Source organism: Daucus carota, chromosome 7, assembly GCF_001625215.2.
Source record: "Daucus carota subsp. sativus chromosome 7, DH1 v3.0, whole genome shotgun sequence".
NCBI lineage: Eukaryota > Viridiplantae > Streptophyta > Magnoliopsida > Apiales > Apiaceae > Daucus > Daucus carota.
This window is the reverse complement of record NC_030387.2, coordinates 11,355,328-11,371,969: the sequence shown is the minus strand read 5'-3', so window position 1 is coordinate 11,371,969 and position 16,642 is coordinate 11,355,328. Positions and strand designations below refer to the sequence as shown.

Here is a 16,642-nt window from a genome sequence, read left to right as displayed (position 1 = left end):
ATTCGCCGGAGCATCTTGTAAGCTGTTAATACTCCTCTAAATCACCTGAAACAAACAAAAAGAGCTAATTAAGTATGTTACAAATATAAAACAAGATGTTCAAATTTGAAACCCTAATTTATCAAACCAAAATAGAAGTTCGATTAGCTTCCGATTTCTTTGAACTTGTGTTCCAAACCTTCGATTTGCTCTTCAAGGAATCTCGATTTCTAGTTTCGATCGAGCTTGTTTTTGAGCTTCGTGGTTCGAATCTCTGAAGCTCTGCTGTGCGTAGTAGAGTCTCGGTGGTTGTGTGTATAGCTTGTGTGTGTATAGTTGCCAAAAGCAAGTTAGCTGCAACTGTTTTAAGAGGTAATTAATAGGTTTAATCACAGCTGTACCTTTTTTTTTGTAATATCAACGGTTCAGATCGGGTGTACTATATAACTTCATATAAGGTGCACTCCCTATATATATATATATATATATATATATATATATATATATATATATATATATATATATATATATATATATATATATATATAGAGAGAGAGAGAGAGAGAGAGAGAGAGAGAGAGAGAGAGAGTTGGGCTCAATGGAGACCAAAAACTTTGGAGTCTTTAGAGACTACAAGATCTACCGTTAAAATAATCTGGCATTAATGGACATGATTAAATATTTTTTGTCCTGCATTTCTAGTAATGTAATATTAATAATTTACACTATCTTGTCCTACATTTCTAGTAATGTATTATTAATATTCTTGTCCTGCATTTCTTGTTTTAGTTTTAATTCAATACTATTTTTATAATTTACACTATTCTTGTCATGCATTTTTAGTAATGTAATATTAATAATTTGTCCCGCATATTTGTGATATATCTAAGTGTTATTTTGTCTTGCAACAAATTCAATTAGTTGTAGGACAATGACAATGAGTTTAGTGCCAATCATATCAATGTCCAACTACGTTTTTGTTTTGTATGCAATTATTATTTTTATTTGTTAGGATTTCGGTGATTGAACACCAATATTACGGGATTATTATTTTATGTTATGCATAATTTAGAAGTTCTGCTTGTTGTTCACCGATTTAAAAGTGCGGGATAGGGTTGCAAATTACTTGTCCAGTTACAATTTTCAATGTAAGTTTGTGTGATTAAGGTTCAAAAATTATCCTCGATATTTATACCCACTATTGACTCTATTTATTTGCAAATTACTTGTCCAGTTACAATTTTCAATGTAAGTTTGTGTGATTAAGGTTCAAAAATTATCCTCGATATTTATACCCACTATTGACTCTATTTATTACACTGACTTTGCTCTCTAGAAAAACGAAGAGTTGCATGGAACTGGACTACTATCACTACCTTTTGGTGTATATATACATGTCATGCACAGTGTATCTCCACCCGGTAAAATCTAGCAGCATTAGCTTGAAAAAAAATTGTTTGCAAGTAAAATGAGTACCTTCAATTTGAATGAGATGCCCGAAGCAGATGATCCATGTGTTAGAGAAAACCAATCTGAAGAAACACATGGTACTCATACTCATCAAGATTCAAATGTCGGCATCGATCTGAATAACTTGCCTCAGCCGGAAGAAGACATGTTGCTGAATGAATCCGTGCGAGAAGTTATCCATTTTTTCACTGCATTGTACTTTCCAATTGTTTTACAATATTTTCGCGGAAGGAAATTTCTATTTATTCTGGTGGAAGAATGTATTTTATTTATATTATTATTAAGTTCAATCTACTGTTTGGATTATGTTCTTATTTAAGTTTTTGAATCTTTTTGGAGTAGTATCTTTTTTTTCTTTCGATATTTTCAGAGAACTCATATATATCTCTGGTCTTGCAATTTAAGTAGTGTTGTTTGCAAAGTTGCATATTTACAAGCAATAAACCCAGATGAGTGCATAAGAGCCGATTGATATGGCAACTTCAAGACCCTTTTAATCTTGTATGTCTGCATTGCCAAAGCTTGTGCACTGTGGTCTGCCCTGTAGAACACACAGTCTAAACACTATGCACATGTAGTAGTACAATAGAAATATGACCAATAATAAGAAACTTCATGCACACAAATTGATTCACTTGCTGCAGCAACAAACTGATTCATTTTCATTCATAATCTCTAATAAAAACAAGTACAAATCTGACCAGCTTAAACTAAAACAAAAAACATAGTGCAATATTTTTCTGGGATTATATATATTAGAAATCTTCACTTGTGTCAAGCCATTTTATCGCTTCTTCGACCAATTTTGGATCACATCGCATTTGATGTGGCAATCTACCTTCCTTCTCCAAAGAAATCTTGTTCATGTGTGGAATCTTGTAATCGTTGGTGCCTCTAACCTTCATAATTTCGACCATACATTGCTGCAAAGTTATAAAAATATGGTTCGAGCGAATGGATGGAAACGCATCAAATGATCTTTCAACTGTAGTGATTAGTTCGTCAACTGTTTTCGGAGCCTCTTTGTATTGCAAGGACTGAATTGCACTAAAAAAATCCCAAGTCCAAAACATTCAAGTCCAGAGAGTTGGGGGGCTGACAAAATAAACGGAGATTTAGACCATATTTTGATACGGCTGAACAGAATTCTTCATCATCAGGATTAATCAGGATTAATGTGGGTTCGAGCATTGTCCTGTTGGATGTATATGGGACGGCTTGCATCAGTAGCTGGCCATTTTTTTACAATAGCCTTGTTGATTAAAAATGATCTGCATGTTTCCCTTCCAACTGAATTTATCGGTTTAGTAAGAGTTCCTGCAACTCTATTCGCGCTACTCCTCTTAGCAGGTTCTTTCGTGACAAATGGAAAAATACCAATCTTCCCTGAAAATGTCTCGTTGCCTCCCGAGTCGAATCGTGGTTGTGCTACGGCTGCTAAGAACATAATCTTCAATAAAAAATTCTTGCTTTTGCAGCTCCTCACAGGATCGCGCTCCTCCGGTAGTAGATAATATTTCTCACAATTTTTGGTTATGTTGAACCATTTCTCGTCAATGTGTATTATATTCTCCATATCTATGAATCTCGGATCATGTGGCACACTAGTTGGTTCAAGCATGGATAAACAGAACTGAACTCATGCTTTCTTATTAGACTCCTTCAAAAATGGTTTGATGGGATTGGAATTTCTCCGAATACTACCAGAACGTAAGTTACGACATAATGTTGATGCACTGACCTTTAAGGCACATGATAGAGACCGAAGACAGGTCTTTTTATTCAGGGGAACTCCTCGGAATTCTTCGTGATTGATTTCAATTCTTTTACGTCCGCAATTCTTTGTCTTCCGATGAAGAACATCTACAACACCACTGACCATATTTTTTGATTGACTTCATATACGTGAGATGGTACGTGGTGATACTGAATACATCTCTGCGATATTCTTTATGGTCCCCTTTTTAAGCTTTCCATGAACACTATTTGTCTGCAGAGTTAAGAAAATTGCCCGGCGTTCCTCATTGTGCATCATCTTTTTTGTAATCTGATGAGTTGGTGGTTCACTTTCTTCACCTATAACAAATAAGAAATTTACAAATTTAAGATACAAGTAGCCTAAACGAAAATAAGCAACCACACTAACTTGTATTATGCTCAGGTTGTTTACCATCCTCTGATCCTTCTTCGCTTACATTCACATGAGCATAACCATTTATCGGACCCTCCTCTGATCTTAATATTGGTTGGTTTAAATCAATATTTCCGATTGCTTCATCATTGTCATTATCTTGTTGCAAAACTTCTTCTTCCAAAACATTTTCTAAAGCTGCATGAACACATGGTATAAATGGTGGACTATAAGTATATGATGCAATGAAATAAAGAAAACTGTTACCTATATTGAGATGGGAAAATTAATTTAAAGGTCCCTGAACTATTGGTATTTTATTGTCTAGGTCCCTGAAATAAAGATTCCAATATCCGGATCACTTATGTTTTCAGTTTTCATATTTGAGTCCTTCCGTTAACTAAGATTCTAACGGACGTTAGAATCTCGCTGACGTGGCAGACTTGTTGACACGTGTATATGAATTTTATTTTAGAGGTCCCTGAACTATTAGTAATTTTCTTATCTGAGTCCTTTCATTAATTTAAAATTTATTACGTATTAAGATACTAAAATTTAATAGACTTAGAGGGTATTCAATTTTTAGTACAACTTAAGCTTTTTAATTCGTAATTATTTTAAAGGTCTAATAGATAATAAAAAACATTAATATAACACAGTAAAATAAACATTAATATATTTATTAATATAACACAATAAATAAATTAATGTTTATTAATTAATTAATAAATATTATTTATTTTACTGTGTTATATTATGTTTTAACTTGTGTTTCTATGTATCTTAATTTATTGTTTATTAGTTTTTTTTATGATATAATAAATGACATGTAAAAGAGACTTGCCAGGAACATTGTCATAACAAACACAAAGGTTATAATCCTATTGTAAAAAAAAAAAAAAAAAAAGGGCCTCACAAGATATTGGCCCTGTTTGGAAGTTAGAGGTTTGGGTCAAAATTAGAAGTTTGGGGTGGTTTAGAGGTTTGATCACTAAAATCCGCTAATATAAGTGTTTGGTAGTTAGCGGATTTAAATAGATGTTTGGACCAAAAAGCTAATTTTGAAAAAGCTACTTTGAGGAGTTTTTTGGGTTAGAGGTTTTGGTGTGTGTCAGAAAAAGCTAATCAATCCGCTATTAATCAAACAGTTTTAGGAGAAACAGCTAATTCAATCCGCTAGTCAAAAAATCTATTTCAATCCGCTAGTCAAAACATCTGATTCAATCCGCTAACAGCTAATCCCCAAACAGGACCATTGTCAAACAACTCTAATAACAAATCAATTTTGAATTTATTTAACTTAAAAGCCATGTTACAATTCAATATTAATTTGTCAAATAACTATCAATATTAATTTTGCAAGAATTCCGATTGGTGTTACACATAATATTATCTATTAGAATTTAGACGTTTAAAATAATTACGAATTAAAAAACTTAAGTTGTACTAAAAATTGAATACCTTATAAACCGATTAAATGTTAGTATCTTAATACATAATAATTTTCGAATGATAAAGAAAAAAAGTGCTTAGTTTCGTTTAAATCAATGGAAGGACTCACATAAGAAAATTACTAATAGTTTAGGGACCTTTAAAATAAAATTAATATACATGTGTCAACAATTCTGCCACGTCATCGAGATTCTAACGTCCGTTAGAATCTCAGTTAACGGAAGGACTCAAACAAGAAAACTGAAAACGTAAAGGACCCGGATATTGGAATCTTTATTTCAGGGACTCAGACAATAAAACACCAATAGTTCAGTGATCTTTAAATTAATTTTCCCATATTGAGATCAAATATTTGAGCCCTCTCTACTGTATCATCCGTTTGTGATGGGCTCTCTTCCGATCTTGGTGAAGAATTTAAATCGAATTCTCTCGCAAGACTCATGGTAAAGAAGAAGTTTTTTTACCGTAGCTTATTTGTTTCAATACTGCAATGTATATATATGAGAAATTTGGTGGGAAATAAAAATTTTAAATCCACGGAATTCATTCTAGTATAAAAGTTTAAACTTTGTTTAAAAATTTTGGAGGGAGATTTTGTTCTTGAAAAGCATTGGATTATCACTGTTAATGGCCAGTGGGATTACATGAAGTGTGGAGAGAAGAGCAAAAGTGTAGTTAATGAATATAAATTCACGGTGGTGTGATATTAGCTGTAACTTAATCCAGTGATTTCATTTAATAAGGGTACATACTCTTATAATAATTTTTTCTTATTGTTTTTTTCTTTTTTTTTTTTGAAATTTTTTTTCTTATTGTTAGAATTTCTTAATATGCGTGATTTATTTGAAAGTGGACATCTAATATGGGGAGAGAGTATATATCATCTAAAACAAATCAAAATAAAATAACAAATATCCATTATAAGATAGTATATTAATTAAATGAGTAAAAATATAACTATAACAGTAAAATGATATTAAAATATATGATTAAAAAATATAGAATGAGATATTCGCTAGAGCACGTGTAGCGCGGCCAATGTCCCTAGTTAAATCATATAAATAAGAATTACTAAATTCATGTATTATTTTTTGAAAAAGAAATTAAATAAATTCAAAAATTAATTTTACCTTTAAACATTATTTTACATATACATTTTATAATAATTAACCCACTATATTGGTGTGTATTTGAATTATTAAATTAAAAAGTAAAATATGTTGGCTGTTTGGCCATAAAAAAGGTCAAATATTTTAAACAATAATATTATAATAACTGGATAATATCAAACATTTTATACACTATATTGTAAATTAAATTAAAACATAAAATGATGTTGAGTGTTTTGAATATTTGAAACAAGAATGGATAGATGGGCACTCTGCACGTAAATGTCGGTAAGCCTGTAGAATTATCATCTACTTTCTTATCTGTTTTTTTTTTTTGATAAACCCTAATTTTCTGTTTCTTCTTTCCCTTTTGCATTCTTGTTTTTTTGCAAAATCTCATCAAAAAACAAGAAATCCTTGCTGATCCAAAGGTACATTTTAATTTCTGTCGCTTTTTCATTGAAGGGTTGTGAGCATTTTATAAAAATATCGTTTGTGTTGGATATGATTTATATTTATTTGCATGCAATCTGCAGGTGCATGTGTGTGGCTGTGGGGCGGTGGCTTCTTGTTGCCTCTGCCGCTCCATGAAAGATTGGAAAAGCTACAAGGTGAAATATTCTCATTTTGTTGCAATTCTTGAATTTTGAGTATGCAAAAATAGTGTAATAATGTTTGTTCTTGTGTGTCAGTAGTACTGTGATTATTGCAGGATTTTAAGTTGGGGAGTGATTCTGACGACAAAGAAAAGTAGCTAGAAGATATTTCTGACAGCGGAATTTAACAGCTTTGAGGTAAGATATTAGGCTGGTTCGATTGTAGTTCAGAGTTGTTTTCGGATTTCAATTAATAATATGTCAGGGTATTCCACTGGGTAGAAATTTTAAGATTGATGATGATCCATTGATACTACTCTTTGCATCCGAAATTTATCAGTCTGGTTTGAAATTTATGTAATGCCATACCTATAGAGAGTCCTTCTGTTATGGAAATTCGGGGATATGCAGTTTATGAAAAGTAATTAATAAAATGGAATGTTGGTTAAAATTTCAGTGATGGAGTCTGAGCATGAAAGTGAAAGCAATGAGCACTTGATCAAGGATGCTGATAATTCGAGGAATATGGATGAAGCACTATTCCCTGTAATGTCAGCTAAGAAATCTGACCATGACAGCAGAAGTGAAGCAGAAAAATATATTGATTTTAATGAGGAGACATCTGGCTCAGCCGAGATGTCAAAAACGTCTCATTCTTCTTCTTATTCGGGGTCTTCATCAGATTATTTCCAAATAGATGCCAAGATGCCTCAGAAATCCAGCACATTTCCTGTCGTCTCCCCTGAACCCCAGGAGGATAGTCAATCTAAGAATCATGGCCAGAATTCCCCATCTCAGCCCAGCTCACAAGTTTCTCAAGCCACCAATAAATCTACATTGCAAACACCATCGCCAATTGAATCACCTCCCATTCAAGTAATGGAGAAGGCTGGAGGTTATGATCCTAATAGGATACCAGATTCTGTTTTTGGGAGATCCTCTTCGGCAATGGACTGGAGTGTTGCTTCTAACGAATCACTCTTCAGTTTACACCTCGGGAACAATAGTTTCTCCAGGGAGCAATTTCTCTTGATGAGTGGAGAATTATACAGTTCTGGGGAATTGAATAAGCCTAGTGAGGCTGCTAAGCCTGGACGGCCACCATTAATTCCAATAGGAAAGTTGCAAGAAGAAGAGGCTGTGGATTCAGACAATAAACCAAAGGAAACAAAAGCAGCAGAAGAGAAGATGGATGATTCTTTAGAGCTAGATGTGTCTGATCAACCTGAAGAGAAGGAGAGTGAAGCAGAAGTGAATGGCCATTCCTCTATGATTAATCGTCCCTCTGACGCAAGTGGAACCAGTACTCAATCCTTTGCCTTTCCAATGCAAGTTTCATTCTGTCTGACTAAAACCGACCATACTTTTGTTGACACTAATTTCCTAATAAAAATGCTTTCACGTATCTCCAAATATAGAAAGCATGGTTTTGGTATTGCATTTGATTTGTTACATAGGAATGTTATACAAGCCATTTCATTCACACTCACGCATACATGCACGTCGCATCATAAAAAGGTCTTCAGGGCCAGTTTGGCACTATTTCAAGTGCGGCCCATAGTCACATTGTCCCTTCTCATGTTTTAGTCACTGATCATGTTCTTTCAATATCACAGGCATAATTAATTGTATCTTTCATTCATTACAGTTTGGTAGATCCTACTAAAACTCCTACTATGAGAAGTGATTCCATGAAGGGACCATCTCCAAGGGAGCAGGATATGCAGCGAGCTGTATACGAGGATATTGTCAAATTAGAGGCACAAACGAAGAGCTCTTCGAGTTTTGGGTGCTGCTGCTGCTGCGGTTGCAATTGTTGTTCCTCACCTCACTGCTCATGTCCTTCACATCAACATTGTTGGAGCTGGAAGTGGTGTAACAAGTGGTTTTGTTGCCCTTGTTGCTAAGAAAATGAGTGCTTCACATCCATATTTCGATGCATGGCTGTCCCACAGCTGCCTGCCTTAGGGCATGTGTACCTAAAATTTCTGAATTTCTTGAAATAAGATGAGATCTTTGCAGCATTCTGATCATAATCCAGTAGTTTTTAGCTTCATATATGTAGTTACTAGTTAGGCTAGCTTTCTATATAGGTTGTTTTACTTATCTACAAAAACAAAGTTGCTTCCTTGCTTATTTTTTTTATTATTATAAAATTTATAAGAATTATGAAAGAACTTCTGAAACTACTGCAATGATAAAAAAAAAAAAAATGCTAATTGCAAATTGCAATACCAGTTGGATACCTCATTAAAACCTGTAACTATTTTAACTTCAGTAAAACTGAGCTGTTACCACTATCCGACTCTGTGGCCCAATGGATAAGGCGCTGGTCTACGAAACCAGAGATTCTGGGTTCGATCCCCAGCAGAGTCGTTTTGCTTTTTTACATATGCTAATAAAAAACCAGCATTCAATCTGATCGGGCCAACCCTTTTTTGTAAATTGTAAGTTTGGTTTTAATATAGGATTTGAAAGGATGAAAGGACTGTTGGTTATAGAGTACTTGTTTTCTTTATCAAAGGAGTCCTGTTGGTTATAGAGTACTTGTTGTTTTCTTTATGATTTCTACTATGTTGTTAATTATGTTATTGTTCGACCATGTGTTTGTGTTACTTTAAGGTTGTCTGAGAACCTTCAGGTACAGACTTCAGAATTGTGCAGTTCATTTATTCAATTCAATCTGATTGCAGTACCTACATTTTCTAGTTTAATGGAGTTTTCTAAATGTAGCTAGAGTGCGAATCTACTGGAATCGAAACAATATCCCTAAGTAAAGGATTCAATGTTGCCGCCTGATTTAAAGCACGTTCAAAGTAATGTGTATAGTTATTTGAGAAAACGGAATCTAAGGTCGAGTTTAGAAAAGTTACCTAAAGTCGTATGCTTTTTGTATATGAAAGATTTATACTTTCATGTGAAATATGCATCAAGTCCTTGCTTATAAAATGTTTCCTTTGCTGACCATCTCAATTTGTTGTTGAACTGGAATGGTGGTATTGATTCTGTCAAGTATATGAACTGCACTCGGAGTCTGTATACCTAAAAAAGTAGAAAACTTTGTTTTGTTCTGTTGTGAAATCTCTCGAATTATGTAATGAAAATGAAAATACAAGTAGCTGTAATTCTTCTCACAGTAAGCTCACATCAGTTGGTGACTGTTACTTCTTGTACTTAATCTGAACAGGTAAAATCATTAAAGTTGAGGTTTCAACTGATAGCGATGACGTAGAAATTTTATTCAGAATCCATAGGAAATTGTTGCTGCTGTGAAGCTGAGCAAAAAAATTCTACTGAGCTTAGGCTGAAACAAGGCTGTCAGCGTGTTTGGTCAACATTCCTCTCACCTTTGGATACTGTAATTGCATTCTGGTTCTATGTGATATATGTTAGTCTTTAGTATTGTATACTGAGAGACAGGAATTAGCAAAGTTCACTGGCCTTGGTTTCCTTTCTATCATATATTTTTACCAGATTTAACAATGTACATATGTTTGGCAGTCTTTTTATAAAATTGTGGCTACCATTTCTAGACTTTAATTCTTTGTTTGCTGAATTGAATGTACAACCTTTAGTGACCTCTTACGTAGCCAGCATTTGTTATTTTCCACTAATATTTCTCTCTCTTATCTATTGAATCAGCTCCAACTCTCTCAGTCAGCCAAAGTTGGTCTTTGCTATAAGCGTACGACTCTTAAACGTTTAGGGCCCCTATATTTTAGTATCTTGTAAACAAATACGAAGAACGTGTGATTACATGAATTAGTGTCCTAAAAGTCCATTTTGATTAAGACCCTGTGAACCTCAGCACCGGCCTTGCAGTCAGCTAATGATCAAAAACGAAACAAGAATACTGCTAAATGGATTTGTAATAAGTATATGAACGGAAAACAGATTCCAGGACTGGACTAGAGCATAAATAAAGAAATATGAAATCTGGTCCAGCCCGGTCATGAAAAAGACCATAGCTACCTACCAGTATCTGTTTCAGTTGGGGGATATATGGGTGTTATAATTGCTCTGTCTGTTTCTGCATTCCCAAATTTCTATCAGAATTCAGAGTAATTAAATTCGGCATCTTGACTTTTTCATTCATGGAGAGCAGTAGTACAGAGCCAACTAACATCAACCAACCTCTACTAACAATAGCATGTATGTAGTTGCCTCTGACCCCAGCAAATTTAGTGTCATAAATATTACTGGAACAGGCTCATAGCCAAACATGCCTCTCTAAGTCGTAAACAGGGTTCGGAAAGATGAAATGTACATGTCCCTTACCCCTCTACTGTGATCTGATATAAAGCTAGTCATCCGCTAGTTCATTGAGTGTAGCACTCTGGAGAACATTCGATTTAGTGCCAGAATTTATGAGATAAAGGAGGTTCTGGCTTTATTCTGTCTTTTATATCGACTACTAACATTTTAAAGTAGCTTTCTTGACTTTTCTTGATAGACGACTATCATAGCCTTATGGGAAATTCATTGATATGTTTTGGTCACAAGGGTCACAGAGAAAGGACTTCCAAGTGGTCTAAGAAGTCGTTATCGTTTATAGAATCGGGGCAGAAATTAAATACTGCATTGAGATCACGGTCATCATCATCAACTGCAGTGAAGAAAGAAGTCATAGATAATGATGAGCTTATTCGGCAACAAGCTCTTGCAGCGCTAATGCTTCTTAGGCAGCATCAGCAGAATGGTTCTGTAACTCGATTTGATAGGTCAAACTCTGTCCAGTATCCATTTTCATCTTCCAAGAGACAGAATAAGCTGCCCAGAAGTGCAAGTTCAAGGGCAGGTTCATTGTTGGATCTTCCTCAATATCACCAAAATACGAATCAGGTTCTCATACCTAATGACCTGTATAATGAAGAATGGTATTTCGTGTCCCTGTACATTTTTTTTAAGGCAATGTTTGTTTTTTTTTTTTTTAAGGATTTGAAGGTGGAAGATCTTGAAACGAAGCATTTTGTTCTAGTCCATGGAGGTGGATATGGGGCGTGGTGTTGGTATAAGAGTATGGCACTACTGAGAGAAGCTGGATTTGATGTCGATGCTGTAGATTTAACCGGCTCTGGAATTGATACCACCGACACAAACAGCATCACTTGTTTTGCTCAATATGTAAAACCTCTCATTGATTTTCTAGATAATCTCGGTCAAGGCCAAAAGGTTATTTCTCTTCCTCCTCACAGTGCCTTTTTCGGATCATATTCTCAATCAAGCAAATTCTAAAATCATTTCACGTGCAGGTGATTTTGGTTGGACATGATTTTGGCGGTGTTTGTGTTTCTTATGTGATGGAAATGTTTCCGTCCAAAGTCTCAAAAGCCATTTATATTGCTGCAGCAATGCTGTCTAATGGGAAAAGTACGCTTGCTACGTATCAACAACAGGTTTGATTCTTGAATTCAAGTTTTGAGTTGCCTAAACTATAATAATGATCCACTGGTTTTCATAATTCCAATGCTATTGTGCAGCCCTCAAGTGATCTGATGCAACAAGCTCAGAAATTTGTATATGCTAATGGGAAAGATAATCCCCCAACTTCAATTTTCCTTGAGAAAACATTACTAACAGACGTGTTATATAACCGGAGTCCTTCTAGGGTATGGTCTTAAGCACAAATAACATGCTGCAGTTATCGCGGTTTTCTGTTTCATAAAACTAAATTTTGGATCTTACGACATTACAGGATGCCATATTAGCCTCAGTGTCGATGAGGCCAATGCCGTTTGCACCAATTATGCACAATCTGGCTCTTTCTGAAGCAAACTATGGTTCCATTCCGCGGTTTTATGTCAAGACAGACGAAGATTTTGCAGTCCCAGCAGGTCTCCAGGATTTCATGATCGATTCAGACCCTCCTGAAGATGTTTTTACGGTTAAAGGCTCCGATCATTCCCCTTTTTTCTCAAAGCCTCAGGCTCTTCACAAGATTTTGGTAGAGATTTCGAAACTTCCATCCAAAAACAAACGTCAAGCCGTGGTAAAATTGAGTGGATAGTTAGTATTAATCTGTTCTAGAAAGAAATGTTAAATGCACCCCTGTAGCTGGCAATGGTTACACCAGCATCCCTACATCCTTATAAGCATGTCGTCACAGTCTGGTATCGATCACCGTCTGCATTGTTTTCCAAATTTCAACGCTTTTTTGGGTCCCAAAAATTTCAAGAATGTTCAATAGGAGTACATTATCATTTGGAAAGACCGGAAGTAAAATAATCTGGAGCCCAAAATAATACAGTTTGGGCATACATAGAGCGAGCAATTTAGTACATGATATGAAACGATACTAAATATACATTTAGTTCGAATTTCAATTTTCGGTACTCGAGAAGAATATACACGAACATGAAAAATCAAGAATCAGTCAAATATGATTTTTGTCACCAAGATACATGAGTACACGAAATGAGTACACGAAATAACTATATACATATAATAATTAGATATATAATTCCCTGAGAAATATATATTAAAAGTTTAATGAGAAGTCTTTATAGGGTACTCGTGGTAACATGTCACATATATATAATATCATGCAGCTATTTTATATAATATTAATATTAATTATAGAAGTATATATTATATAATATTATAGAGAAATTATTAATAATATCATTGTGGTATTGGTTATTATTAGGGAAGAGCGCGGTGCGGATCGGTGCGGTTTTAGGGTAAAACCGCAACCGCAACCACAAATCTTCGGTTTTTGAAATTGAAAACCGAAACCGCAACCGAACCGCTGGATCGGATTCGGTTTTAAAAAACCTCGGTTCGGTTTAAATCGGTTCGGTTTCGGTTTTAAAACCGCAAAAGATAAATATAAAAAAGTATTATAAAAGTTAAATACAAAAAACTGTATATTTTAAATATTAAGCCTGTAAAAATTTCATGTGATAAACCCTAACAAGGCCAGAAATATGTCAGTTAGTGTAGTTCACAGTGCAGTTTATGTTTTGCACCAAAAGATTGTGAAAGCATGATATTTTAAGAGTGTTTTTAACTTGTATGGCTGGTTTCTGGGTTGTCGGGCTGTAATTCGGGCCGAGTTGCTCGCGAGCTACCCGAACCCGAACTCGTTTAAGTCTACCCGACTCGGCTCGACAATGTATACGAGTCGAGCTCGACAGGAAAATTTGCCCGTTTATTTATTCGAGTCGAGCCGAGTATACCCGATACTCGATTAGAACTCGACTCGAACTCGAAAAAACGGCTCGACTCGACTCGAACCCGAACTCGTTTAAAAAAATATATAATTTTTGCAAATATTTGATATATGCAGTAGGATTTAGGCTTTCCTCCCTACCTGCCAAAGTCAATATAATATATTCCAAAATCTATACACAGGCACAATTGACAATCACTTGCACAATCATCCTCTGACAGTGATTCATCTGCGAAACTTCTGACTGTTACGTGACTTACATTGTTGTAAGGTGCAGTGGGTGGAAATATCTCTACGTGATGAGTTTTCTTCCTTTTGCTCTTTCTTGGTTCTTCCTGATCCATAATACCCTTGTCCCCTGCATCCATAAGAAGTTGTGATCAATCCAGATTACAAGCGTAAAGTATGAAAACAGTTAACAGAAGTATAATCCATAAGCTCTAGTTGACGGGAGTTAGAAATAACTCCACCAAACCTTACTGAATATAGGAAAAATAATCCAAGTGTTGATCAGGAAAGAAATTTTGCACTATATTAGTATGTGAGGAACATTTGTCAAGACTCTTCTTTATTAAGTCTGAGTTAGTATGAGTATTATATTTATACGACTCAAACTAACCAATCCACTGTGATCATCAAATATTCAAATTAGTAAATCACAGTAGTTCCTTAGCTTGCTACTTACGCACTAATAATTCAGCCAATGAACAAACGTTGAACAGGTTCAGACAGAGTCTCAAGCATGGTAAACATATTGGACACATTCACACAACTTATCTTACAGCTTACAGGCTTATAACAATTTAATAATTTATCATAGTACACCACTTAATTAAATGTAAGCGCCTCGACATATTTAACATTATCCTAAACTCAATCCCACAGCTCTAGCCTCCAAATCATCTCTACTCCACGTCTAATCAGCAAATAAACCTCATCAAAACCTAATTGCCACACATTTTTTAATCCACACAAATCAAGTAAAGAGATAATGCTACAAACATGATTCAAAAACACATAAAAACATGTATATTCACAACCAGGATTCAATGATTCATTAAACAGAAATATATTGAGTATTGATTATGTAATTTATACACACAAAACATATGTATATATACATATAATATATATAACTATGCGAATCGATGTAAAAAGAAATGGTACCTCTTTGATTTTTAGCAGTAAATCGACGGGGTCGGTGTCAGTGTCGCCTGTCGGTGTCGGTGTCGGTGGTCGCGAGTCGCTTAAAGAGGAAAGTAGTCTACTAGTCTTCGGAGTTCGTATGCAGTTTAGACTATTTAGGGGTTTAATTACATGATACAGGCCTGGCCTGCTGTTTGTTGGGCTTTAAAATATACGTTTGGGCTTCTATAATATCCTGATCCAGTAATATTATAAACGGGTACTCGACTCGGCTCGTCAAATACCGGCTCGTGTAACTCACGAGTATACTCGACTCGACTCGTATAATAACCGAGTCGAGTCCGATCAGGAAGTTGGGCTCGTTTAACATAAACGAGCGGCTCGGCTCGTTTAAAAATACTCGAACTCGAACTCGTATATTGCTTGCCCGGCTCGGCTCGGCCCGAATTACAGCCCTACTGGGTTGTGTTATGGTAGCATATTATCTGTGATAACATATTATCTTGGTGATGTCCAGTTACTGAAACAAATTTAAATACATAATTGATTATTTAAACTATATAAAATATATGTTTAGACGAGTATATCATTCTTTTTAATACCTACATAAAGTATTAATAATATATATTTATTTATTCTAATAATCGGTTCGGTTCGGTTTTTTGCGGTTCGGTTTTAGCTTAAAACCGCAACCGCAACCATTAGAATCGGTTCGATTTTTCAATTTTCGGTTTCGGTTCGGTTCGGTTTCATGCGGTTCGGTTTCATGCGGTTTTGACCGGTTTCGGTTTCGGTTACGGTTTCAATTCGGTTTTTTGCTCACCCCTAGTTATTATAAAGAGCTTACTGCACTTTGCAACCCTCTGCTTTGCTCGAAAAACACTTTGGTACATAGACTTCTAAACGTGTCAGTTCGCCTCATCAACTTTGAAACCGTTAGCAGTTTGCCCCTGACCGTTACATTGGCTAGTTAACGTTAGTTTTTCAAAAAGCCAACGGCTCTTTTGGCCGCTCTTCTTCATATATATATAATTCTCATAATTTTTTATTGAAATTAATATGAAAATTATCAAACGAAGTTTACTAGTGTTATAGAATACCTAGTTTACCGATGGAAATATGAATGACGAATAAATGAGATATAAGATAATTAAGTAGTTTAGACGATGCGGATCGAATTAAATTATATTTATAAATGTATTTTATATTAAAATTATTATAATAAGATTTAATTTTAAAATATATTAGATAGAAATAATTTTGTGACGGTGCGATTTATATGATTCTACAATTAAAACTGATAGGAAATATTTATTTTGAATTAAAATATCTGGCTTATTAATACTCCCTCCTTCCCATATTAATAGTCCACTTTGTCAAGAAAAAATTTCCCATATTATTTGTCCATTTTCTTTGTCCAATACAAATTATAACAAGTTTCAATGTTAACATTTACTAGTTCACACAATTTTCATTATTTACAATGCAAACTATGTTGACTTTTAACCAAAATGAATTAAAACTTAGTAGTATATTTGTATAACCAATGCATGGCAATGATAACAACATATCACATTTAATACTTCTT

The 16,642-nt window shown here is 34.7% G+C and overlaps 2 protein-coding genes and 1 non-coding gene across 3 annotated transcripts; all 3 read left to right on the top strand.

Annotated features, from left to right (window-relative positions):
• The first annotated feature begins 6,477 nt into the window (after positions 1 to 6,477).
• On the top strand, positions 6,478 to 8,769 carry LOC135147736 (uncharacterized). Its single transcript, XM_064081045.1, has 5 exons — positions 6,478 to 6,572; positions 6,678 to 6,752; positions 6,837 to 6,935; positions 7,195 to 8,065; positions 8,386 to 8,769. The coding sequence occupies exons 4-5, from the start codon at positions 7,197 to 7,199 to the stop codon at positions 8,642 to 8,644; spliced, it is 1,128 nt and encodes a 375-aa protein (XP_063937115.1). The 5' UTR covers positions 6,478 to 6,572; positions 6,678 to 6,752; positions 6,837 to 6,935; positions 7,195 to 7,196; the 3' UTR covers positions 8,645 to 8,769.
• A 271-nt stretch (positions 8,770 to 9,040) lies between these two features.
• Positions 9,041 to 9,113, top strand: TRNAR-ACG (transfer RNA arginine (anticodon ACG)). The gene has a single exon. It is a non-coding gene; the product is annotated as a tRNA-Arg (tRNA).
• Positions 9,114 to 10,935: 1,822 nt separating this feature from the next.
• LOC108195312 (putative methylesterase 11, chloroplastic) lies at positions 10,936 to 12,899 on the top strand. Its single transcript, XM_017362269.2, has 5 exons — positions 10,936 to 11,579; positions 11,673 to 11,909; positions 11,990 to 12,133; positions 12,218 to 12,346; positions 12,433 to 12,899. The coding sequence occupies exons 1-5, from the start codon at positions 11,208 to 11,210 to the stop codon at positions 12,742 to 12,744; spliced, it is 1,194 nt and encodes a 397-aa protein (XP_017217758.1). The 5' UTR covers positions 10,936 to 11,207; the 3' UTR covers positions 12,745 to 12,899.
• The last annotated feature ends 3,743 nt before the right edge of the window (positions 12,900 to 16,642 follow it).

Bases quoted from the DNA above. Each gene is read 5' to 3' on its own strand.
- LOC135147736 (XM_064081045.1), top strand. From the start codon at position 7,197: ATGGAGTCTGAGCATGAAAGTGAAAGCAATGAGCACTTGATCAAGGAT. The intron at 8,066-8,385 runs GCAAGTTTCATT...CATTCATTACAG, and splicing joins CAATCCTTTGCCTTTCCAAT to TTTGGTAGATCCTACTAAAA.
- LOC108195312 (XM_017362269.2), top strand. From the start codon at position 11,208: ATGGGAAATTCATTGATATGTTTTGGTCACAAGGGTCACAGAGAAAGG. The intron at 12,134-12,217 runs GTTTGATTCTTG...GCTATTGTGCAG, and splicing joins TTGCTACGTATCAACAACAG to CCCTCAAGTGATCTGATGCA. The intron at 12,347-12,432 runs GTATGGTCTTAA...ACGACATTACAG, and splicing joins ATAACCGGAGTCCTTCTAGG to GATGCCATATTAGCCTCAGT.